A 26650-nucleotide genomic window follows, 5' to 3' on the forward strand; every position below is an offset into this window, starting at 1 on the left:
GGAAGCCTGTAACAATTAGTTGTTTCAAGGCAAATGAAAGCACGGCGACAACTCAATAAGGCCACACAAGTAACAAGAAAAGGCCGAGTTTAAAAACCTAGGATGAGACGGCAAAACCAACGAAACAAAACAGACTGAAAATTAGCTTAATTATTAATCAGCTGAGCCCTAGCCAGACGCTAATATTTCTATTTTTTATAGCAAAGCAGGGTACCTTGCACAAGGCCTTTGGGCATGCTTCTTTTAACTTTCAGAGGAATGGCGCCCATCCAACGAGCCATCATGCTAGTATAAAGATTCTCAATTCATCATCTAAAAAAAAAGATTCTGAATTCATTGATACTCTCGAATTATACTCGGATATGTGTATGGAAATATGACAGCACGACAAATATATGTTCGATTAATGATTTGTATGTATTCTCGCACGATTAATTCAGTCACGTTACAAAACCATGCACTCCAGAATCCTGATCCCGACCCCAAGACGATGGATGCATACTGGACGACGATGATCTCGATCGTGTTGTCTTCGTCTACGCGTGTGCGGCGGCGCTAGCAAACTGCAGCCTGAGCCGGCCGCCCTCGCGCGACGCCTGCAGCAGCTCCTTCCCGGGTATGACCACCTGCACCAGCACGAACCGCCCCTCCGCGCGGAACGACCGGAAGCACACGCTCGGCTTCCCGCCGCGGCGGCTGATCGACCGTATCGGCGGCGGGAACGACGGCGGCGGCCGTTGGTTCTCCTTCTCCTCCTCCTTCGCCGCGCCGGCGTCGTCGTCGCGTGTCTCCTCTTGGCGACGGAGCGCGGCGGCTAGCACGTCGTCCTCGTCGTCCCTGAGCACGTCGAAGGTGCTCTCGGAGCCGAGCCCCTCGGTGCAGAGCAGCAGGGACGACGCGGAGGGGCTCTTCTTCAGGGAGAAGCTCGCGCTCCTCTTCACCGTCGGCGTGGGCTTCGGCGGCCTGAGCAGCGCGTCCAGCGACAAGTCATCCTTGCTCTTCTCGCTAGCGACGTCGATCCACGACGAGGAAGCTGCGGCGGCGCGAGGAGGAGGAAGAGGTGTTGGGGGACGCGGCGGCGGCGGCAAGAGGCCGGCCCGGGCAACGTGGTCCGGCTGATGTTGCTGCTTCTCTTGGAAGTGGAGCTCACCGAAGATCTCGGTGAAGGAGGCCGGGTCTACGAGCCTCTTGGGGTGGACGCGGTTCCACGCCGACAGCGCCTCCAGCAGCGTCGGGTTCTCCGGCAGCGGCTTCTCGAACAGCCGCCTCAGCCCGCCGTCAGCCGCCATGTATATCCCCCTTTTGACGAAGTCGTGCACTGCAAAGAAGAAGCTAATTAAACGAACTTGCACAGTTGCACTTAAGAGATTGGTAAGCATGAATTTGCAGATGAACACACTAGAGCTAAATGATCAAGTGACCATGCAGTGACATGATCACTTCGCTCACCTGAGTGAAAACCTGCACAGGCTGTCAATTCAGACAACTTCTTGAAGGATTGGTTTGCAGAAGGGATTTCTTTCTTCCTGTGCTCTTCTTACTTGTAAGGAGGAGGCCACACATATATAGTGAGAGAAAAGGTGAGGCCAAGAAATACGAGGCATTTCTTCTCAATTTTCAAGAAACTAAAAAGAGAAATTTTCTGTGGCTGAGGAATTAGAATATTTCCTTCTTTTTACGCAAGTGGATTGATCAAACACTGCCGACTGATAGCAAATCTGCAGGTAAAATAAGAATACGGTGCTGTAAAGCTGCAGCTCACAAGATTGATAGTGAGATACATATCTATGAATCTGTCTTTTTGGGCCCATAAAATCTCTATCCTGGCACCAGCTGCTTCTGCTCTCAGTGTGTGTGTAGCGGTGGGAAAATTTCAGCCAGGGATATCGGCAATTTCCGATTTCAGGTGGTGTGAGAACCAGCTCGTCGTCGATTCGATCGACAATGGTACCACTAGTGGTGCATCTTGTCATACTGAGAATAACGAAAAGAGTGAAGGAAAACAGGGCAGAATAGAATAAAGCTGCCTGATTCTGATAGTCACAGCGAGAGACATGGATCGATGGATGCCATGGCTCATAGTGAGTGACAGTTCAGTTCAGGCAGTTCAGATGCAAGTAATTATTTTGTTCTGCTTCTTTGCATCGAGTTCATCCAACAAACTAGAAGGATAAAGTGAGTGCAACCGAAAAAAGAAGAAGATGAAGACAAACCTATTTCTGTTTTATGGAAGAAAACTGTTACTTTAACATGGAATAAATACCTGAATGAACTTGTTTAAATTTATATGGGCAAAGTACTTCTGAAATCAGAAAGAAGAATGATATCAGCAATAGCGCTCAGATTCTTTATGGAAAGAACATAATGGGTCAGCGCTTGACCATTCCAATAACACAACAATAGAAGATAGCCCCCAGAATAAGGTGAAAGATGCAATGAGCATTTAGGAACTTTGAAGAATTTATGTACAACCGAAAGGAACGGCCTCAGTTTAATTTACTCAACAATGAGAAGTATCAATAAGCAAGATACAGAAGTTAGTGTAGGTGGGGGAACAAACAAACAAACAAAAAATACAAAGATTGTGATCTGACAGGAAATAATAACCACATCAAAAATGCAGAACAGCGGGAACACCAATTCTCAATCGTTCCTATATGCAGGAACACATCGTGTCAGTAATCTACTACACCAAAGAAATAACAGCATCATCTGATCTCATTCATCTCCACGCTTCGATCCGTTCAACCGTGGAGTTTAATCTGCTCACGATGCTCGCTCCTCGTGTTTTTTTATCAGCTGGAGCAATAGCGGGTGTTCCAGACTGCCCCTTGCCCTTTCTAGTCCTCCGACTGTTCAAGCTGCGGCTCCCCTTGCCTTGTAGTGAATTCACAGTTGTAGCACAGGAAGCATCAGCGGTGAATGAAGCAGCAGGAAGAGGTTGGGACCAACTAGAGGAGCCCTCCGTGTTTGTCAGGACATTGCCTGTCTGGCCAGAAGGTGGAGAGTCTCCTCCGGCAGGATTAGTGTCATTCAGCTTATCTTCAGTGCCGTGCCCAGGGCTGTTCAGAAGAGGCTCCTCGCTGAAGAAAGAAGGACGCCTTGATCCTTCCTGATGGTGAGAATCGACAGGTAGGCAGGGGTTATGATGCCCATTTTCATCAGGTGAGTCCTTTTGGGGCAAAGACCCATCCTCCAGGTTGGACTCTTCTCTATCCTTGAGGGTCTTTTGTATCAGCATCTTGAGAAAATTCATCACTTGCACTGCATACATCAGTGCAGTCAAAGGATCTGCCATCTGCATGATTTGTGCCCAGCAGTTAGCATCCACCTAACAGTTTGACTACTGGATTTTAACATCAAATGTATTTTTTTTAGGAAAATTGTATTGCTAGTCTGCTGCTAGGATGATATGTTACCTGAGTCATATTTGGTGCAAAAACCATTGCGATGTTACGAGCATTCATCTTGTTTATATGTTCTTCTTGGACAACATCAGCCATCAAATTGACGGCCCAGCCAAGTAAGGCTGCTTCAGTTAGTGGAAGGCATTTGGCAACCCGAGCACAATCCTCTTCAGATTGGCATTGCATCACCTGTTCAGGTGGAATAGGGTCCAGCACCCCACTCGGCAGTTCCCTAAACCACGCCTGGAAAGGATCAGGAAATAGATGGAATGAGGACACACCTTTTGTCATCAATTATGTTATATGTCGGCCAGCAAAGTAAAGTCTGCTGGCTCAGCAGAATAAACTGTTAATGTCAACTTTGTCGACAGTAGCCCATAACTGGTTCAAAAAGTAAGATTTGATTCTACAACATAAGATTGCTGAATTTTTGTACAGTTAGAATAAACAAATGAACTTGTGGCAAAATCTTCTTGAGAAAATAAGAGATTGGGTTCCATTAGAAACTGAAGTCTATTATATGACAGATTTCGACCAATGAAGATAATCACGAACCGTAATAACTCTCATTAGTCATTACTGTATGTATGCTTAGGAAACTAGTTATGTCAATAAAATCGCATGAGTTAAATGATAAAAAGAAGCTTACTTTGATTAGACCTGCCAAACAATGGACATCAATACCATACGGCACAATTCCTCTGTTTAACCGGTCTCTCACAAGCTCCTCCTGGCTATTTTCCGCATTTATACGGAAAATACCTTCTGACTACACATTACAAACAAAATGAAAATTATTTGTCTGAAGAAAGCTACAACGCATTAAAAAAGTGAAGTAATAGTCAGGTTCATCGGTAAAAAACCATACCCGAAGACCACCTTGTTCATAAAGACGTCTTTGCATCATCAAGAGAATCGTCGGAACACTGTTTCCTCTGGAATCATAGGAACATTGCATTGATTCTGTTGAAACTCCAAAGACACTTGCACTGCAATTCAAGTTTCAATCAGCTTAAGTATAGCAACAACTAAAGTAAATACATACGCATCCTGCAAAATTAAGGATGCAAGAACCAAATTCTAAACTTTAGATGGTTACAGGAACAACTTATAGCAACAGCAGCGTCACTGTAAAGATACCAATAATTTTAATATTATTTAGGCGCCAAACATGCTGATTTGCTAGCTTAGGTGTATATTATACGTACTATTATCTGAGAAAGTATTTTCCAACTATTTCAGGAAATCTGGCCAGTGAAAAAAATCCTATGACTGAATGAATATGACCATATGATTCAGGTTTAATTGATAAACTAACAGAAACCATTCAGTTGGACGAGCTGCTATTGGTGTTTGTGCCACTTTATCTTCTATTGAGGATACTACGCTAGGGTCCCATCTTTCTATAAAGTAGAAACTGGGTATGGAACCATTTTCTCTATTCTTTCTAGAATGTCTAGTAGTAATAACCCACGTCCTGGAACTTCCACTCGAAAACATTAAACAATACACCCCTATGAACTTTCCTCATTCCTTGCTAGTAGAATAAGTCACATAGGATAGGACAGCAAAGTACAAACATTCAATTTCAAGCCACTAGGTCAAGATGTCGTAAATTTGATTAGCAAACATGAGCGCCAGTACCAACAGAAGCAGAGCCAACCAAAACTAGACCTACTTTGGTAAGAGAATACTTACCTGAGGCGTAAATTTGCTTATTAAAAATGCAACTACTGGTTTTTAGATATAAAAAAATTGGGATATGAAACAAAAACACATACTACATAATTTCAAAAATAACCGAAGAACATTTATTGGGATAAGGTGTTGGAATTGATGGGAACAGTAAGAGAGTAGGGATGAAAATGGAATACACCCATAACAACAGGAATTAAGGAAGCTGCCAAACAGAATGGCCATTCTTAAGCTAGAAAGTATCTAGAACTCTCTTACCACACATTTGTAATAACTAAAGAAGCTTGTGGTTTTCTATTCACAGCGACTATAGTGAATTCCTGCCTACACCAGACTCATTTGGAAGCAAAAAAAGTAACAGTTCAATATATGGCATCGTTAAATGCATACAGCGTGTTTTAATTTCAGTAAGAAGCTACAGAAAAATCATCCATGATTGAAAAGAAACCATTTATTGGTTAAAAAAACTACAGCACTGGTTTAACTAGCCCATTTGAAGCCAAAACTGTTCGTACTGCAGAACTACAGACCTTAAAGTCAAATTCAGATCATTGTGGAAAAAAAATCAAATTCATATCGAAATGGTAAACTGAATGTTCAGATGCCATTGAATCCAGAACAGCGTCACAACATTGGATTGATGAAGAGGACCGGGGACAGACCTGGCACTGGGAGCACGGCGGGGCACCTCGGGCTCGAACTCGACGGGGAGCCCCAGGAAGCCATGGAACCTATCGAAGGTGACGTGTGCCACGTGCTGCACCTCCGTCGGCCACCCGATCTCCATCCCGCAGCCGCCGCCGCCGCCGTCACCCTCCTCCTCCTTGCAACCGAGAAGCGACTTCCGCAGCAGCTCGAGCAGCAGGGCCAAGAACGACCACCGCTCCTCTTCCTCCTCCGATCCGTGCACCTCTCCTCCTGCAGATCCTCCTGTATGGCGCTCTCCGCTGCTGCCTCTCTGGAGCACGTCGCTGTCGGCATTGGCTAAATAGCGCGGGGAGGAGGAGGGGCCGCGGCTTGCGGGCGAAGCGAGGTCGGTCGGGCCCCGGCGGAGCGCCACCTCCGTCATTGCTTCCTCCTTTTCCCCACCCTGCTCTGGAAATCTAGCCCGAGCTCGTGGTACTCTGAGCTGTAATCTGGTGCGGCGTAGTAGGACCGAATTGGGGATTTCCTGGAGTGGGCCAAACGAGAAATGATTGGGTGATTCTTGTAGTGGAGTTCTTGGTGGATAGCTGCTACTGCTCAGGATGTGTTCTGCGCTTTGGATTGGAGGACTGGGTGACAGACGGCGGATTTGAATCCACGACGCAAATCGCAGCAAATGAATCGGTCGAATGTGGGGGAAACCAATCCGAACGACGCGAAATGCGCGACGAAAGAACAAAGAAGGGGCTCCTCTCAGGTCAGATTCTCGAGTAAATTACATATACATACCACTTTTGGGGCAACGGTTACGAGTAGGTACCAACTCTAGTAATTTTTTCAAGTAAGTGCAACTTCTGGGGCAGGTCGTAACAAATTGAGCAACTCTTGTGTTGACACTCATTTAACCGCGCGGGCCTACATGTCGAGCAAACGGCCGTCAGCCAGCCGTTAGGGCACAACCATTAGACATGTCCGGTACTCCCCGGTCGTCGCACATCTCACCCATTCTCCCGCCGGTGACCACCACTACCATCGAAATAAAGCAACGAGCCGCCGCCCGTCGCCGGCGGTAACACCCGATCCGCTCGTCGCTTTGAGAAGTTTGGCGACAACAGACAGCCAACAACGACGCCGTGCTCGCTGCCCGCACCCCGCATACGTGCGAGGGGAGAACGCCGCCGCTGCAGATCCGAGGCCGCCGGAGGTCTCGAGTCCGCCTTGTGGAGAGGAGCTAGCAGCAGAAGAGGGGACCGGCACGCGGTGGATCTCGTAGAGGTCAAAGTATGGGAGTGGCCGGTGAGCACATGAGTACATGCATAGCTAGCAACAACACACCGATGCATGCCTTTCTTGCTAGCTGCCTAGAACACGTGCGGATGGCAAGCCCGCGCAAGCGCGCACACGCTCACTTTTGCAGCGGCAGCGATTAGCGCGCACATACAGGCAAGCAGCACCACGCGCGAGCTCGCGATCGAGCATGGCAACGGCGGCCATTGCCTCCCATGCTAAGCAAACGTGCCGATCCCCACTGTAGCGTACAGCTAGCTCGCGCCATCATGTCATTCCAGTTCTAGCCAAGCGCGCCTAGCCTCACCTGCCTGGACCGTACGTGCATCCGCCGACACGCAAGTATCCGCGCGCACGCGTCGGCCCTGCCCGAGAGCGCGAGGTGGCCGGCCGGCGGCAGCTTCCGGACGGCCGCGCGCACGAAGAGGAGGTGCACGACGCCTTCGTCCCGTGGCGGCGGCTCCGCGATCCGGCACGAGACGAACACGGCACCACTCGCACGAGCGCCGTGCCGCTAGCTTGCGCCTTCCGGCGACCGGCCTTGAGCAAGACAAACCCGCACTCCCGCACCGGTCAACCGTCCCCGGCGAGCATCTTGGCCGGCAGCATGCGGTGAGCATCACAAACCTGCACTCCCGCTCGGGCCAAACGGCAGGCCGACGGACGGTTGCTATGACAAGTGGGCCTGTGTGATTAATTCACTGTTAACTCCAAAGTTGCTCAATTTGTTACGACCTGCCCCAGAAGTTGCACTTACTTGAAAAAATTACCAGAATTGGTACCTACTCGCAACCGTTGCCCCAAAAGTGGTACCTATATGTAATTTACTCCAGATTCTCAGGGACGGCGTCTTTGGCCCAGGAAAGATGCAGTTTTTTTTAGCTGGGGAAGACCAAATCTAGCCGGCTGTTTGGTGCAGAAAGGGTGGGGTTTCAGCGGAGTTGGAGTTGGATTGAAGGGAGGGGCGGGATCGTCATCATTCCTCCTCTCGTGTTCCTGCTGCTGATCTCTTTTTAGGATGTGCACGCGCGGAGGAACATGCTTCTCGCTTCTCGTTCACGCGTGCGGCGTTCCCTCTCTGTTCAAGCGTGCCGTCGCAGAAAACAAGGTCCACGCATTAACGCGAATTTTCTGAACATGGGTCGAGCTTGATTATACTTAGAGTAAAATGCATGAATAGTCCACGAACTTGTCATCACAACTCAAATTGATCATCGTACATTAGGAATACCATTTTACGATCACTAAAGACGTTCCTTGTGTTTTCTACGGTCACTGGTCCTAGGAGCTACCGTGTATTTGTCCATGTGGCACATACGGGCCCAGTTGTCAGGACACATGTGGGGTTCCGGTAGTGTGGTTTTTAACTGCAAAGTGGGTTGGGGGGTTATATGCAAAAGCGTCGTTGACTTCTCCTTCCTCGCCGATGTGAAATCCCCTCAACCCTCAGCCTCTGCCGTGTCGCCGTCGCCTGTGTTCCCCTCCTCCGGCCGCGGAGTCCCACGACGCTCCCGCCGCGCGCGGCCTCCCTCCCTCCGCCTGGCCCTGGCCCCGTGGCCCGCCACCGCCGCGGCGACCTCGCCTCGTCTCACCGGTTGCAGCGTCATGCGATTTTGAGGTCAGAGCACCAGCACGCCGGCCTTGAGGTCATGTTCTGCTGTGTCCTCCGCACGCGGCACGGCTGCTCGACGACACATCGGCTTCTCGGCCGGGCTAGGGTCGACGAAGCGGCGGTAGGGGGCGTTGGATGTGGCGGACCGACGGAGTGGAAGCCGGCGGCGGGCCGGCCCTCGCCTTGTTCCGGACGCGTCCCGGGAGGCCGGCGGGCTCGGCGCTGAGGCGGCCGCCACGCGGGTTAGGCATGGACATCACCACGCAGCTCCACCGAGCGGCCGCTAGCGAGCACAACAAATCGGCGTGGGGAAGAAGGGGTGCGCGCCGGAGTCGGCCGAATTTGGGCAAGCTCGCGACAACGCGACCCGGCCTTCCCCCACACCCCGAGCCAACCCATAGATGTGGCGCTGACTCGCAGTTCATCCCCGCCGTCGAGCACTCTGCTCGTGCACCCGGTGATCGAACCGGCGGTCCGCTTCGTGTGCAAATCCACGACCGGGGGAGGGCGCCGCCGGTCCCGCCGGTACCTCGCGCGGGGAGAGCACCGTTGGCCACGGTGGCGGAGCCGCGGAGGTAGGCCCGGCTCGGCCCTTGGCACCGACACGACATGTCGGGTGCTACGAGAGCGATGCCGATAGAGTTACAAAGAGGGAGAGAGCAGGGGAACGAAGTTTTGCAAAAAGAAACTCATATACACGGGCCTTCTTGAAATTAGCCCTTACTGTCCTGACATGTGGGTTCTAGAAGTGCCACGTCAACAAATACAGACCAGCTCCTGAGCCTGGTGACCGTATATGAGCACGAAGTCATCTTTAGTGACCGTAAATACGTATTCTCAATGTACGATGATCAATTTGAGCCCCGCCAACAAGTTTGTGGACCAACCATGCATTTTACTCTTATACTTACTCTGTCTTTTTCTCTCCGATCTCAGATCATTCAGAAGGAAAAGGAGTTTCTTTCTTCATACTGAGTACTAAAACGGGAGCGGTGTTTTGGAACATGGGTCCATATGCTCTCTATATTTTGAAATGCATCTTACATATATTTTAAATTTTAAAAAAATTGAAACTAAAAGTTTGCACGTACATCTTCATGTGCTACATGCTCACAAAGTCGTTTCATAAAAAATCGACTTATCATGTGACGTGTGTAAAAAGACAAAATTCAGTGCTAAAAATAATGTTTTTCACGAGATAAACTTCCTCTTTTTTATATAGACCACACAAAATATTGGTTTTTCGTGAAACTTGACGAACGCACGTATATTATGAAGATGTACATGTAGAATTTGTTGTCCAAATTTTTTGACATTACGAAATATAATTTTTTAGTAGAGGGAGCATACGCACCCGGGAGCCGAATTGAATTTCCCGTACTTAAAACCCGTTATTTTATTTTCCTAAGCTATATACTTTCAACAGTCAGTATGTAATTTTTCGTACATCTACATATGCCTCCTATATATGCAAAAAATATTGTCCAAATTTTTTAGGATTCGAAATACAACAAGAAACTTAGATAAAAGGCTCACAGCCAGACTTTAAATTAACAAAATCCTCAACAGGTCGGTTACAAACCACGAGACAGCGTTGGGGTTACTAGCTTTACAATACAAACACACACGGACATGCCATTTCGTCTCAACATTGTGTCGTTTAAGCATCCCGAGGCAGGGTTGTAAGAAATGTGTGTTCTGTCACGAAGATGAGATAATAAAACATTTTCTCTTCAATTGTCGGGTTGCTAGATCTATATGGTCAATCATTCAGATAGGTTCTACCCTGTACCCATCCCGTAGTATTACCAATATTTTTGGCAATTGGTTAAACGGAGTGAATTCAAGGTATAAAACGATTATCTGAGTGGGAGCGATTGCAGTTGTATGGTCAATTTGGCTGTGTACAAACGACAAGGTTTTTTATGACAAAAATTCTTCTATTATGCAGGTTATTTACAGGTGTGCAGCTATGCTCCGTTCATGGTCACCACTTCAACGCTTCGAGGATTGAGATCTATTTATGAAGGTGTCTACACGGTTGAAGAATACGGCCAAGGAGTTTATTACCCAACATGGGTGGCTGCATAACCGTAAGATAGAAGCCAACTGAACTGTCAACTAGTTGGCCTTTTTTTCCTTTTATCATTTCTCTACACTTATATTTGAATACTATATTCATAAACGGTTGTGTGCATCTTAGCTATGCAGAGGCTGGGTAATAAAACGTCTTTATCGAAAAAGATAATGCGGGATCGATCGTTTTCACATAGCCACTCTCGCTTGGTGTTCTAGCGATGCAAGATGGTGCTCCTTACATCCCGGTTTACTCCTCACATAGCCTACGCACATCCCTAGATTCTCCATTTCACTAATATAATCTAAATTATACAACATAAAAATTATACCATTAGAAAATAGGACATCCAAGCTTTCTAATGATATATATTTTGTAATATATTTGTTGTATTATGTTGTTCAATTTACAATCTAGAAATACGCGCATTTCTTATAAACCGGGACGGATGTAGTAAGCGAGATTGCTTCCACACACTATGTTTAGTCTACTTCCTCATCACTTCTAATAAATGCAACAATGTTTCAATTTAAAATAGGTTCTACACAAGTAGGGTGCACATAAATGACACGATTTCATTCCCGCGATCGGTTCCAAATTTTATTAATTCTTAATCTTTAGTTCCATGTTAATGTTTGGATCTTTTTTCACATGAAAACTTGTCAAATTGACGCACATGGCCGAGTATTTGAAACTTCCTTTAAGGAGTAGCTTCTCCACGCTGTTTCGTGCAATTATTGTGTTGTAAGATTTTTTGTTTCAGTGGTCATCGACGGATAGATATAATAGAACTATATCTTCTTCATGTATGATGTGTACCATAACGTGTTCCTCAATCTCCCACCTGCCTTTTGATCATCTAGTTTACCAGACCACCATTACATCATGGGGTTTATATGGAAAAGATACTAATAAACAATGTGATTCCAATTTGGCAATTGATTTCAAATTTCATTAATATAATTGCAACTTCTCAATTTTGTGTGTAAGTTTGAACTTATTTTAGAAGAATTTTGTCACACATGGTCGATCATTTGATTTTTCGTGTTACATGATCATTTGATTTTTCATGTTACATAAACAAGCACATAGATATAAAGCATTAGGAGAACACAAGAGCCTTTCTTCAATGAGGTCTCGTGAATCGAGCTCACACTACTCCACTCCTATCAACTGCATCTCACTAATCCAAAGTATAGCTGTTGCGGTCAGAAACCCACCGGCGGGCCGCGACTGGCAACACCGTAGAGCCGGGAACAACTCAGGGCTGCGGCTGGCCCAAGTCCCTCAGAGCGACGGCCCGCAAAGCCTTCTGGTCACACGTCCGATGTTGTCGCAAGGGCGTGCCACCTGACCTATACCTGGTCAGGAAGGTGTTGGATGATGCCTCGCTTAGTGTAATGTCCCAGGTTTAGAGACGATCGAGGGGTAGATTTTAGAAAGGGATGTGCATTGCATTGTAATTTACGGGGAAATTTCGCGCTTTTAAACAAAAACTGCATCGAAGGGGAACAAGTTTCTCTCTCGACACCTTACAGGGTTAGGGTTTCGAGAGTGCGACAAACTTGCTCTTATTCAACTAAACTAGGGTTTTGGAGAAGAGAGAAGGGATGTTGCATCACAAACTTAAGTTGCATGATTGAATTCAAAATTAAGTTGCATGATTGAATTCAAACTTAAAGTTGAATTTGAATTTCAAATTCAAACATCAAATTGTTATCTCATAATTCAAACTTGAGATAATTCAATAAACAATTATAAGTAATTAGGAATATAAATAGTAAAACAACTATATAAAACTCATTAAGGAAAATTGGAGTTTTATTGATAATCACACACATAATACATTGTCTTTTACAATATTCAGAATTGAATTATTGAATTACAACACATTACAAGAATTGAAGAAATAGAAAAATTAAAAGGAAAAATTACAAGTTATCTAAATATCCTAATACTACAAGAACATCTTCACTTGATCTTGGACTTGATGATCTTCTGGATCATCTTGATCAATTCATGGTCCCTGCACACAAACACAAAGAAAATAAAACAAGTGTTATGCCAAGTGGCATAGCCACTTGGCAGGTTAGCAAAGAAATGGAATAGGGAGGATATGCACAGGGATCAGTCGAGCTGATCCTTTCAAAGACCAAGTGCACAGCACTTGCACACACACACAACCAGACAGCACACAAGGCTTTGTGCATGCATACACAGCACACACAAGCACTGAGGGAGTCACCAAAACGGTGCCGGGCTCAGCTGTCGACCAGAGAGAGCAAGGGAGAAGCATATATAACCTTTTTTGAGCCAAACCCTAGTCTGTTCATCGACAGCAACTCCACAAGAGAGTAAGCACACCAAGAACAGCAAGAACAGGTGAACAGCTAGAGCTGTTTCACCTATCTCATAATCACCAGAATCAAATCAAGCACCAGAAGATTGCAAGGAGGAGCAGGGCAAGCAAACCAAGCATCACAGAAGCAATCCTCTACACCAACACTTAATTCTAGGAGCTGGAGTGAGGTATACCACACAAGAGCCTGAGCAAGATCATATCTTGCTCATACTTAAGCATGCTTGCATCACATGAGCACAGAAGGGTAGAAAAACCCTGGGTGTATCATCATTTGGTTACTAAACCAATTGGTGCCAGCAAGTACAACCAAGGCTAAAAGGAAAATAAACCAGGGAACACTGGTTGTGACAACACGAGTGTCAAAACCAGAGAAATCCAGACATGGATTTACTCCTTGCGACCATTCGGAATCACAAAGCACCTATTGACCTAGCTAAACCATCAGATTGACGAGGCAACATGTGCCTATCCTAATTATCAACATCAAGGCTACTGGAAATTCACTAAGTGACTAGCCGGTGAGCATCTATCCATCACGAGAAAGCCACCAAATAGGGGAGCCATCCCGAGGCGAGCACATGAATACTGCCGGGATCACCTCAACCACTTAACCAATTCCAACAAAGAAGCCATGCACGAGATATCATCACCCGGTAGGGTTCAAAAGGAGGGCTAGGGTACACAACCAAGTGTTGGCATCCATCTAACCCTACCAAACTCAATGAAATGATCATAGCTACGAGAGCGAGTTCACATCAATTATCCATGTGATTAAGCCAAACTAGACGGATAATTGAAATACACAAGCAACTCAATAATACATACACTTGCTCATGATCTAGAAGATCACTGCAAGCCACAGCGAGTGCTTGGGGGTAAGCAAGAGCATGCACCGGCACATGCTTGAGTGCCACACGGGTCAAGTAAAAGCATCGGTGAAACACAAGCCATAGGACGACGAGAAAATCATCAAGCACTGATGATTATATGATCATCAGGGCTTGCCTTAGCATACAAAAGCTTGACAAGGGCAAGTATGGCAACAAACCATGAATCATATAAATAAAATAGCCACAGTTAAGCAACAGTTATATCACAGACAATTACATAAATCATTTACAATTGTATCCAGAAGCACATCAAATACATGAGGTACACTGAACCATAACAAACAAGTAAAATACTTCATGTTCATCACTGAATCATACCATCAAGCTAACAGTAATGCTCAGGAAAGCAGGTTCATGAGTTAGAGCACAAGAAATAGCCACAACAACACTGGCACTTGCAAATTTGCAATAATAGCAATCTACAGACTAAGCCGGTAAAGCATCCATGATCACACATGAGTGTCGAGGCAAGCATAGGAACAAGACAGAGGCACGGGGAGGAACCTAGCATGAATAGTAAGCCTCTGGAATGGTCGGGGCAACAATGGCCAAGGCAAGTAGAGCGGTGGCTTGAACGGCATGAGCGGCACGGCAACACGGCGGCACGAGCAGCATAGCAGTACAGCAACACAAGCAGAACAGCAGCAGCATCACGGCATGGCCGTACCACTATGAGGCACGGTAAGCCTGTGACCAAGCTAGACGAAGGAGAGGAGGAGAAGAAGGAGATCAAGTAGAAGAAGTATAGGTGGCGCACATACACGGAGCAGCAGCACCACGGCGTGCCATGGCGGCACGGCGGCACGGACCGGCCACGGCGGCACCAAGCCGCGGCCAAGCCGGGCGGTCGCCGAGGCGCGGGGCTCCGGCGCAACCACGGCGGGGCACACGGCCACGCCACGGCGCCGGGATCGACGGGCTGCGACGAGGTGGCCGCGGAAACCCTCGGCCATGTCGCGAGAGATGTTGGGGAAGAACGGTGGCGGCGAGGAAACACGGATCGGCGCGGACCGATCGGTGCGCCATCGTGCGGCCGTTCGATTGCGGCCGATCTCGCCGGCGGGGACGGCCGGTGGCGGTCGGAATAGTCGGCGACGGCGAGGCGACCACGGTGTCGCGAGAGCAAGGGAGAGGTTAGGGTTTCTGCGCGAGGAGAGGGGAGAGGACGAATGGGCCGACCAGAGCCCAAAGGGTGGCTCGGGTGCGACCTAACCCGTTGGGCCACCACGACAGGTGGGGCCCAAGGGCATTTAGGTCATTTCCTAATTCCAAGAAATACGAAACTTTGAAATTATGTAAGAAATGTTAAATAGCTCTAAAAAAATAATTAAAAATATGAAAATAGATCAGCATAAAATTCTCTATCTAAATAAAATATCAAAGAGAATTTTTGAAGACAATTAAGAATGAGTCTTAATTTGAGGATTTAAATAATCATTTAAATCACACATATAATTTTCAATAATAAAAATAAGTCCATTAATGCATTTGGACTTCAAAACACCTTGACAACATTTCAAGGTTGTATTTACACTAAATATAGTATCTCCAAATCTATCTTAGTATTAACCTCTCATAAAATAATAACGACATCGGAAGGGGGGAAACAAACCCTAAAACTGGAACCATGCATAATTGCTTCTTTAACCATTGCCCTTATCGGACAATGATGCTATTTTTCAGAACCAGAGGACAAGGGTCAGTCCACACCATCCAACTACAAAACTTTGCAGTGTTCAGGCAAGTTCATCACTTGCTCATGTCATTTGAGTATTTCTATCAAATTACTTGCAAAGTATTATGGTTATCACTATTGCATAAAAATCAAAACCACTACTTTCATAACTATGAATATGACTATGTGGTGGGCAATGGAACCATGGATTGTGTTGATATGGTGGAGGTTCCATTGCACGGGTTTATATCCATCTAGGATTAAACAACAAATGTCGCCGAGTGATTCTTGTGCCGTAATACCCGTGTTAACCATAAGATCCGGAGTGGGACGGAGTAGTCAAAAGTGTTTCCACCTCTCGTTCATCAACGGATGCGCTTTACCGTAGACACTTGTATCTGTCGGCGGCAAGCGGTAGGCTGGGGAAGCCTTAAGTCCCCACGGCACAGTCCGTAGACACTTGTCGTTCGAAGAACAAGCGGTAGGTTGGGGAAGCCTTAAGTCCCCACGGTATTGCGGTCTATGATGGGTTGCAGCCACCGGCGTAGGAGTGTATGGTAGAGCCCAGCGCTGTTGTCGTGGTCGGGGTCCACCCTGAAATTACGGGAATAATGGGACCGACGTGGACCCAGGGTCGGCGCATGCAACAAAGGGTGGGTGTTCGAGGTAGCGGAGGAACATGATTGGCTAGACCTTATACCGGGCCTCACACCGAAGGAAGTGTGGACGGGAAAGCTGCCGGTTGGCACCAAGGTTAAGATCTCTTATGGGTAAAGCAACACACCTCTGCGAGTGTAAGAAGCTGTGACTGTCACTCCCTGTTCCGGGATTGAGGAACTGCGAACGCGGCCGGAAAGGAGCTCCATGAAGTTCTAGTAAATCGGTGAAGGCTGACGGACATAGCTCTTTGGAATAAAAGCAATCTCTTGAAGAAATGTTTACCAAAACTTGCATTGGTATTAGACTTTCTGGTCTAATATCGTAGCTAGTGCATTAAACACCTCTTATCTATAATGAACTTGTTGAGTACGCTCGTACTCATACCACTCTTAAATCCCATGCTTAGATTGTCCGAATCGTGCGGAGGAGGACTACGACAACAATGACGGAGCCGAGATCATCGGCTACGAGGAACCGGACCTCTCGGGAGGAGTTGAAGGCGTAGACTACCTCATCGTCTACGGATCCGGAGAGGCTTCGGGAGGAGAACAAGCCTAGGGATATTCGCTAGTAGTAGTAACCGAGCAGCCTGAACTCTTAGTATTTAGGCTGCTCGATGAAATAAATGTTTAGTTTAATGAAACTCCGGTATTGTAAGTTAAGTTGGGTTCACCTCGAACCCGGGAGTATTCCTCTTAGGACCCAAGAGGAGCTCCAAGACGACATGTGTATGTTAATTGTAATAATATGTGAATGAGTTATGGACCCTGCTATGTTCTGTTGTACTACTCTGAGGGATGTAATATTTGCGGAATGGTACTTCGTGAATGTTGTATCAACGACTAGCATACTACAACATGCAGTGGTATGCAGGGTCACCACACTTAGTTTCCTGCATGGCATACACGTAAACGTTAAATACGAGCCTCGATCGGCTCTCAGGCTGTCCTGTGAATCGGCTCAAAGAGCCGATCCACCCATGATTCGTACGAGGTGTACGAATATATGGTGGTCCTGCTTGATCAAGATAAAGCTAAAGCGATCTACGACGATTTAGGGTTTTCACCGCATAATCGGATCATCCTACTCACGATTGAGCCTCGCGCTCGCGTACGGTGATCGTAAGCCGATCCTAGACAGGACCTAAAAACCAACATGAGGTTGATCCCCGGAACATCCTGTCTAGGGCTAGCAAACTACACCCTACACGCCGCTGGATCCTCCAACCCTTTGTAAGGCCTAACTATTGCGGATATTAAACTAATCCTTGAAGAACAAGGAGCAACCGTAACGGATCGGATCTACTAAACAATGATCAAGCGGGGTGCCGCCCCTACACCTAAGATAGGTGTAAGGGCGGCTAGATGTATAAGGGTTGCACTACGACAGCATATGATACGAAGAACAATGCTAACCCTAACACATCTAAGATAACTACGTTGCTCGCCATCAAAAAGGCTTCAGCACGAGCAACGCATGAACAACGTAAATAAGCTTATGCCGATCTAGGCAGCATGGTGCTTACCAGGAGAAACCCTCGAGACGAAGGAGTTGGCGATGCGCCGAGATTGATTTGTGTTGAACGTTGGTTGTTGTTTATTTCATAAACCCTAGATACATATTTATAGTCCGTAGACTTTCTAGCGTGGGAATAATCCCAACCGTGCACGAGGCAAACTCGAACTAACCGACACGTAACCTACTATATTACAGATACAAGGGCAAACTAGCCCAAACTTTGCATATAAGGCCGATTCACGTATTTCTTCTGTATATAATCTTCAAACCCATCTTGATCGCGGCCCACCCCTGACTCGGTCAAATTCTGGTGATAACACATGCCCCCCTGGTTTTGGAAATGACATTTCCAAAATCATTACACTTTTCTTTCGTCGGGTCATGTCGTGGCAGAGCAGAACTGCCGCAGAATCTTCCATCATATCGCCTCGCCTCCTGGGCTTCTCTGCACGAATTGATAATTTCGGCATAACGTCCTCGAGAACCGTCATGGCATTAAACCTCCACTTTATTTATCTGTGCCGAACGGTTCGCCACTCCATCCCCTTGCTCTGTTCTGTCCACCAGCGCCAAAAAACCCTCTTCCCCTGTAGCAATGTCTTCCTCTTCCTCTTCCCCCTCAGGCCTCCCCCTCCCATCCTCGCCGAACAACAAGAATGAAGACGACCTCTACTCCGGGGCGAACCCCATCTCCTCCGACAAAGAGGAGAAAGAAGGAGAAGTAGAGAAGACAGGGGCCTCCCCCTCCGCCAGGCTCCCGCCGAAGAAGCGCTCCCGCATGTGGGCGGACAGCGAGGACGAGGATGATGACGAGGAAGGAGAAGAGGAGGAGGAGGAGGATGATTCCTCCTCTTCCGCTGGTTACCCGCCGACGAAGCGCTTCCGCGCTTGGGCGGACAGCGAGGATGACGATGATGACGAGGAAGAAGAAGCTCCGGCCGAGAGCTGGGGCAGCAGCGACGAGGAAGCCTCCGGGGGTAGCGCCGGCGGCAACTCCGATACCGACGATGATGCTAGCGAGGATTAGCAATGTAGGACTAGCAATCCCTGAGCAATCGGCTCTCCTTTTGTTCTTTTTTTTTCTTCTTTGAGCAGTCGGCTCTTCATTGTAAGAAATCCCAATATTAATGAAGAATTTCCCTTAACTTGATTCTGCCGATTTCTTTCCGTACCGACTTGGCCGATTGTTAATTTGATCACCGCTCAATAAACCGATGGCAACGCATCGGTAACCTGCGAACCCTGCTCAAATTCAGATCACCAAACTTCCAACCGAAAAGGTCCAATCCGCAGTCACCGAGCGTAGTGTTGGATTTCAACGGCAAAACCCCTGAAATAATGCCTGGCCTTAACCTCAGGTTTTGGACATTTTCTGCCCGGACCCTTTTCTTCCAAATCCCCTTTGCTTTCAGGGGCTCTCACGAGACCATTGCTAACTCAACCCGAGAGGCTGGAGATGATACTTGCACGGGACAGGCTCTGCTCCGTTTTCCCGCGGCAACTATTCCTCAAAAGCTGAGATGTAGAGCCGGCCGATTTCAACAAAATCGGCTCCCTATAGCAAAGGGTCCTTCAGGACAAGCTGCCCCCCGAGCCTCAGTCAAGGCGAGAAAGGTAGTGAGTCAGCCAAATGTGCCGCCATTGGCCTCAAGTCATAATGCAGAGCCAGCCGATTCCAACAAAATCGGCTCCTCAGAGCAGAAAATCTTCAGGGTGAGCTGCCCCCCCGAGCTTCTTTAGTCCACTTCTTGCGCCTTGCTGGTCAGATCGGCCCCTTCCCTTTGGTGGATTTGATGCAACCCATCCTTAACCTGATCTGTATTGGTCAGGGTCATGATCCCTCAAACCGCCCCAGCTGATATTGCGGACTCGAGTACTTGCAAGAAGGCATTCCATTGAGTCTCTGCTTATAACAGTTGTACCACTGGAGTCGATGGCCAAGCATCGGCTTTTTATCCTTAAGTCGATGTCTGCGCATCGGCTGTGCTTAAAAAAATTTGAATTTTTACGGCCGATTTATGTATCGGCCCCCATACTTCAATACCCATCATCAAAGAATATATTGGGCTGCTGGGCACTTGAAAGACACTTCTACTTCATATCCTCGTGTTTTATCCACCTAGGTGCCCCCCGAGCCGATTCTTTCAAGGGACTTGATGGTATCGGCTCTTCAGGTATCTCCTGTTGGATCAAATGCTGAACCCAGGCAAAATGTATGATGAGGATAATTTTGGCCGATTGCTGGAATCGGCCTCCACGTTGCTTGTTCGATGAAGGTTTTGTAATGTTCCTCCATAAATCCTTGGGGCCGATCTCCTGGATCGGCATCGCCACGTTTGTCCATAGACGCTGCGTTCGCTACACGGTCGGGCCCGTGGATAAGACCAACCTAGTCCCATCCTGTGTCACGTTGATGCGCTCGCAATCGTCGAAATTGGGTGCCTCGTGTAATCCTGGAGCACCAAACTCCGTTGGAAGGACGAGCACCATGTTTGTGCCAGCCGATGTCTCATCATCGTCTTTCCTTTGCTTGGGCGCCACTCTTTCCTTTGTGGCCGACCTTCTTCGTCCGGGGTTCGCTGAATTTTGGCGGCCGGATCGGGCCGCGCCTTCCTCAACGTGTGCGGGTATAACCTTTCGGCTTCCTCCAACCCACGCGGACGCTGAACCCTTCGCTTCTGGGAACGGCTGAGCCCATCAGGGCACCACCTTGGCCGATGATACTTGTCTTCTTCATCATCGTCCTCTAATTCCTCGAGATCTTCCACCCGAGCGGACTCAGCATGCTTGTTCCGAGGCGGGAGAGGGCCTAGACGTTTGAACACGGACACGTTAGCTGCATCCTTCTTCCTTTGTTTACATTCTGGGCAATTGCCGATTGTAGGCAATCGGCTCATTCCTGAATCCCAGCGAGTGTCGAAGAAGGGGCGGTCCGGTGCCTATCCACGTCGTCTTGCTCCCTCGACTTTTCCTTGGCGTGGCGCTCATATCGCTCCTCGTCGTGATGATGCGACGACGTCTCCTGTCGTCCCTAGCCAGACGATCCTTTTCATCATCGTCGTTGTATCGCCGGCGTTGGTCGTATTGACCCACATACTTGTTGAGGAGGTGATCAGAGAGAGGTCGCTGATATCTTATGTTCTTCACTTCTCCCTCTGTGACGTAGCGCTTGCCGTCGTGGCGGAGCCGATCGCGTGGAGCGGCTTCCTCTGTGTCTTTGCTATGAGAGCGGCTGCCCTCATCTCTGTCCTTACCGAGTGGTGCCCGGGTCCCACCATGTTGATATTGCACGAGAATTCTGGCTGGCACCCTCCATGGTAAGTATACTCCACCATGTTAACGGCGGGGAAGGGGTGTGTGTCGACCTTCATGGCGTGCTGGTTGAAAATTAGCCGCCCTTTTTCTATCGCCATTTGGATCTGCTGACGCCACACCCTGCAGTCGTTAGTGGTGTGGGTGAACGTGTTATGCCACTTGCAGTATGGCTTTCCGTTCAGCTCCTGCACCGTGGGGATCTTGTGGCCTTCGGGTACCTTTAGTCTGCTTCTCCGTGAGTAAGAGGTCGAAAATCTGTTCAGCTTTGGTCACGTCGAAGTCGAACCCTTTGGAGGGCCTTGTGGCTTGACCCACTTGCGGGACACGGGGCTTGCCGCCCGAGCCCATTCAGCCACTTGCTACCTCTTGATCTCCCGCAGCACCTTCATCCTCGTCCGCCTCAACCGGGACCACCGCACGCTTGAATTTGTCCTGGTAAACATCCGGGTGGCGCTTGTTCATATGCTTGACAGCTTCGCACCATGTGCGCCAATGAAGGGTAGTACTGCTTGGGAGGCCACGTCCTTGATCGATGATGAGAGACCCACCACCGCCAACTCGACTGCTTCTTTTTCACTTACGTGAACCGAATAGCATCGGTTCCTCACGGTCTGAAGCGGCTGGATGTATTCGACGCTTGTTTCCCCGCGCTTCGTCGTACTTGTGCTAGATCGGCAATGCCGGCCTCGGAAGCCTACGAGTGATACTGCTCATGGAACTGCTCTTCCAAGCGCTTCCAAGTCCGGATCGAGTTCGGTGGCAGCGATGTGTACCACCCGAAGCCGATCTGTGAGGGACTGTGCGAAGAACCTCACACGCAGCTCGTCGATGCTGAGATCGTGCCCGAGCTGTGCCAAATATCGGCTCACATGCTCGATGGAGCTGGAACCATCCGATCCACTAAACTTTGTGAAGTCGGGGAGCCGATATTTGGGTGGTAGCGGGATCAATTCGTACTCGTTGGGGTACGGCTTGGTATAGCCGAATGTCTTCCTTTTCGGCATCATGCCGAAGCTGATCTTTCGAATTGTACAAATCTGATCCGCGGTGATGGCTGAAGGTGTCGAACCCTGAAGATTCGCCGGGGTGGCATACTTAGCCAGCCATGCTTGCTTTTCCAGTTCTGAGCCAACTGCAGGAGCTGAGCTCTAGAGGTTTGTCGTAGTGGCGTACTTAGCTAACCACGTTTGCTTCTCAAGATCTGCTCCCGACGTTCCTCCTGCTGTTCCAGAGGCCCCTGCTGTTGCAGCCTGGTTCGCGAGTGCCCAGTGCTGCGGTCGGCACGTATGCGCACGCGTATCCGTGCGGGATCTCCTTGGGCGCCTCAGGTAGGAATTGGTAGTCACTAGGATCACCACCAATCTTGTAGACGACGTATGCCGATGAGTTCGGCACTTCTGGTGCTGCCAACGCGAACGGCAGCGGTGGACGGGACTGGAGTGGCATCTCCCCTTTGTAAGTCCCTAGAGCTGGTCCCGACGGAGAATGCGATGGCTCATGATTTCTGGATCACGCGCGAGCGACACGCTCCAAAGTGTTCACCGAGGCTCTCGGAGTGGCGGTGCGGCGAATGAGCCACCATGAAGTTGATCTCCGACGCGGCGACACTGGTGCGTTCTTCGACGGGGCGGACAGGTCCACTCCATCGAGCGCGCCTTCGGGTGAGAACCCCTTCCACCTGATGCCATGGGAGCGGGTTACGTGGAAAGAGCCGATGAGGTCGGCTTCGAGGACTGCCTTGATCTCGTCATGCTTCTTCTTGAGCTCGTCAGTCAGATCCTCGTACTTGACCGGAGTGCTTTCCGCCATCTCGGATGTAGATGGCGATGCGGTGGATGTCGAAGATTGTCCCACCGGGCATGCCAGAATGTGTTGCGGTCAGAAACCCACCGGCGGGCCGCGACTGGCAACACCGTAGAGCCGGGAACAACTCGGGGCTGCGGCTGGCCCCGGTCCCTCGGAGCGACGGCCCACAAAGCCTTCGGTCACACGTCCGATGCTGTCGCAAGGGCGTGCCACTGACCTATACCTGGTCGGGAAGGTGTTGGATGATGCCTCGCTTAGTTTCTGCATGGCATACACGTAAACGTTAAATACGAGCCTCGATCGGCTCTCGAGCTCGTCTGTGAATCGGCTCAAAGAGTCGATCCACCCATGATTCGTACGAGGTGTACGAATATATGGTGGTCCTACTTGATCAAGATAAAGCTAAAGCGATCTACGACGATTTAGGGTTTTCACCGCATAATCGGATCATCCTACTCATGATTGGGCCTCGCGCTCGCGTACGGTGATCGTAAGCCGATCCTAGACAGGGCCTAAAAACCAACACGAGGTTGATCCCGGGAACATCCTGTCTAGGGCTAGCAAACTACACCCTACACGCCGCTGGATCCTCCAACCCTTTGTAAGGCCTAACTATTGCGGATATTAAACTAATCCTTGAAGAACAAGGAGCAACCGTAACGGATCGGATCTACTAAACAATGATCAAGCGGGGTGCCGCCCCTACACCTAAGATAGGTGTAAGGGCGGCTAGATGTATAAGGGTTGCACTACGATAGCGTATGATACGAAGAACAATGCTAACCCTAACACATCTAAGATAACTACGTTGCTCGCCATCAAAAGGCTTCGGCACGAGCAACGCATGAACAACGTAAATAAGCTTATGCTGCCTAGATCGCAAGATGCGATCTAGGCAGCATGGTGCTACCGGGAGAAACCCTCGAGACGAAGGAGTTGGCGATGCGCCGAGATTGATTTGTGTTGAACGTTGGTTGTTGTTTATTTCATAAACCCTAGATACATATTTATAGTCCGTAGACTTTCTAGCGTGGGAATAATCCCAACCGTGCATGAGGCAAACTCGAACTAACCGACACGTAACCTACTATATTACAGATACAAGGGCAAACTAGCCCAAACTTTGCATATAAGGCCGATTCACGTATTTCTTCTGTATATAATCTTCAAACCCATCTTGATCGCGGCCCACCCCTGACTCGGTCAAATTCTGGTGATAACAATAGCCCATGTCAGTATTACAGGGACTTGGAGAGGACTTTCATCGAGAGGTTTGATTTGGCAGCGTGATGACCCATAAGTATAGGGGGTGTATCGTAATACTTTCGATAAATAAGAGTGTCAAACCCAACGAGGAGCAGAAGGTGTTGATCAGCAGTTTTGATCAAGGATTTACTGTAAACACTAGAAAACAAGTTTGCAGGGGTATTTGTTATTGCAGATAAAAAAGATGCATTAATAATAATTGCAGCGAGTGGCCCAATCCTTTCAAGTCGGTTGTTGTACTTATGATGACCAAACGTTCCTGAGGATACACGGGAATTTCGTCATGCGGGCTTTCACTTCACATAGGTGAATAATCTTCAATGGTTTCGTAAGTGTTGTGTGGGTGAACCTATGCTAATGCACTACTGAAAGGATCGTATGTCGCACCTAGAGCGGGGGTGAATAGGTGCTAACTAATTTTTAGTTCTTTTTCAATTTAGGCTTGACACAAAGGTAAATTCTCTAGGTATGCAACTATGTGAATTTACCTATATGGCAAGGCCAACTACTAAGCAAGATATAGCTACGCAATATATAGGTAAGATAATAGGATAGAGGTAACCGAGAGTGAAGCACGCGGAGACACGGAGTTGATTCCCGTAGTTCTCTTCCTTTGCAAGAAGGTACGTCTACGTTCGGAGGAGTGTGGTCGCTACGAAAGTCATACCAATGCCACGAAGGCTTCACTCAGGTCTCCTGTGAGCACCGCCACGAAGGCCTACCCCACTTCCACTAAGGGATTTCCTCGAGGCGGAAACCGGGCCTTTACAAGATTCTTGGGGCACACATCCACAACCAAATTGGAGACTCTCAAATCTGTAACAACGACAACAAAAACAATATCAACTACAAACAACTAGGGTTTCTCAAAGGAGGAACACTAGCAAAGGGGCCCTCAAGCATGTGAGGGGGAAATGCAAATCGCTTCGGTGAAGATGTAGATCGGGGTCTTCTCCTTTGAATCTCCAAAGATCAAGAGCTTTGGTTGGGTGGAGGAGGAAATCTTGTGATTCTTGTGTTTCTTGAGGTGGCTCTAATGGTGATGAACTTGGCAATGAAGTGAGCATCTTGGGGAGGAGGAAGAAGGGGGGTATAAATACCCCCTTCCAAAATCCAGCCGTTGGGGGAAAAATAGGGCCGGATAATCCGGTGTAAGTGAGGGCCGTATAATCCCCCCCCTCCCCGAAAATCCGGCCTCCAGGAAATTCCGGGCAAAAGTCCGGCCCCTGTCCAGAAGGTTACTGCGCGACATCGTCGAAAATCCTTAGACAAATTTCAGGGGCCGGATATTTTGCAAATATCCGGCCTGAAAAATCCGGCCTGGTGAATATTTTCTTGCGTCCTTTTGACTTGTTTTTCCACGCAAAACAACCACATATACTTACGTATATATTATCTGCACCATCTCATCAAACATTAGAGCATCACATATATTGACATCAAACATTCAAAACATAAACCGAGAGATGTTCTTTCAATCTCCCCATTTTTGGTGTTTGATGACAATATACGGATTTTCAATAAAAACACTAGAAGGAGTCAACATGTTTTCAAACGATAGAGGCACTCCCCCTACATGTGTGCCCTCTTATTTCCGGCGTAAAGGACGTGCCCCACAGCGATGGTGTCGTCGTAGCTTCCCATGGCGGAACCCTCCCGGTTCCGGCCTCCAGACGCCGCTGGCCCCACGGTGGGCGCCAACTGTCGTTGCCTAATCGACGGTGCCTCGGAGGAGGGATCCTCATGAGGGGGAGAAGAAGTAGGGGCCATTGGGCGGAGTGCACATGGGACGGTGGTACGCGATTTACCCAGCTTCGGACACACGCACGATGACGGGGCCTACTGTTGCTTGTGCCGGAATTATACGGGCGTTTTCGCGTTGTTACAATGAGTTGTGGTTGTGCCTCTAGGGCTCCCGGGATCCGGCTTATAAAGGCGCACGGATCTAGGGTTTACATGGAGAGTCCTAGCCGGAATACAAGTTGCCTAACTACGGTACAATGTCTTGCCGTGTACGTCAAGGATCCGCCTTCCGCCAGGACCGTGCTGGATCCGGATACTTCATGGGCCTTCACGGATCCGGCCTCCTTCGTAGGTCGGTTGGGATCCGGCTTTCTGTTCCTGGGCTGGACTTCATCCTTCGAGATCTACAGCAACTGGGCCGCCCGATGGGTCACATGCCTCATCACCAACTGCGGGCCACCCGGGCTTGCCGGATCTAGGCCATACCGTTGATATACCCATAAAGTATACCCACAACAGTAGCCCCCGAAGTTCTCCGAGATTCATCATTCCTCCAACTTCATTCAGCTCGGATCCGAAGAGAATCTTGAAGATCTTCAAAACTTTACTTGTTTCCGGTATCAACTATTCGGAAATCTTCTTGTCTTTGGAATTGGTAACGCAACGGAGATTCCGCTTTTCCCGCGCGCAAC

At 48.4% G+C, this 26650-nt stretch overlaps 2 protein-coding genes across 2 annotated transcripts; both read right to left on the bottom strand.

The window, feature by feature from the left end:
- Positions 1-286: 286 nt before the first annotated feature.
- On the bottom strand, positions 287-1552 carry LOC124654526 (protein FAF-like, chloroplastic). Its single transcript, XM_047193525.1, has 2 exons — positions 1450-1552; positions 287-1318 (listed from the first exon to the last, which is right to left on the bottom strand). Exon 2 carries the CDS (start codon positions 1287-1289, stop codon positions 537-539), a length of 753 nt encoding a protein of 250 aa, XP_047049481.1. The 5' UTR covers positions 1290-1318; positions 1450-1552; the 3' UTR covers positions 287-536.
- A 922-nt stretch (positions 1553-2474) lies between these two features.
- Positions 2475-5904, bottom strand: LOC124653335 (rho GTPase-activating protein 5-like). The gene is made up of 5 exons (XM_047192403.1): positions 5765-5904; positions 4276-4396; positions 4057-4176; positions 3420-3650; positions 2475-3298 (listed from the first exon to the last, which is right to left on the bottom strand). Exons 1-5 carry the CDS (start codon positions 5887-5889, stop codon positions 2723-2725), a joined length of 1173 nt encoding a protein of 390 aa, XP_047048359.1. The 5' UTR covers positions 5890-5904; the 3' UTR covers positions 2475-2722.
- Between the last annotated feature and the right edge of the window lie 20746 nt (positions 5905-26650).

The sequence above is a fragment of the Lolium rigidum genome, chromosome 5, assembly GCF_022539505.1.
Source record: "Lolium rigidum isolate FL_2022 chromosome 5, APGP_CSIRO_Lrig_0.1, whole genome shotgun sequence".
Lineage (NCBI taxonomy): Eukaryota > Viridiplantae > Streptophyta > Magnoliopsida > Poales > Poaceae > Lolium > Lolium rigidum.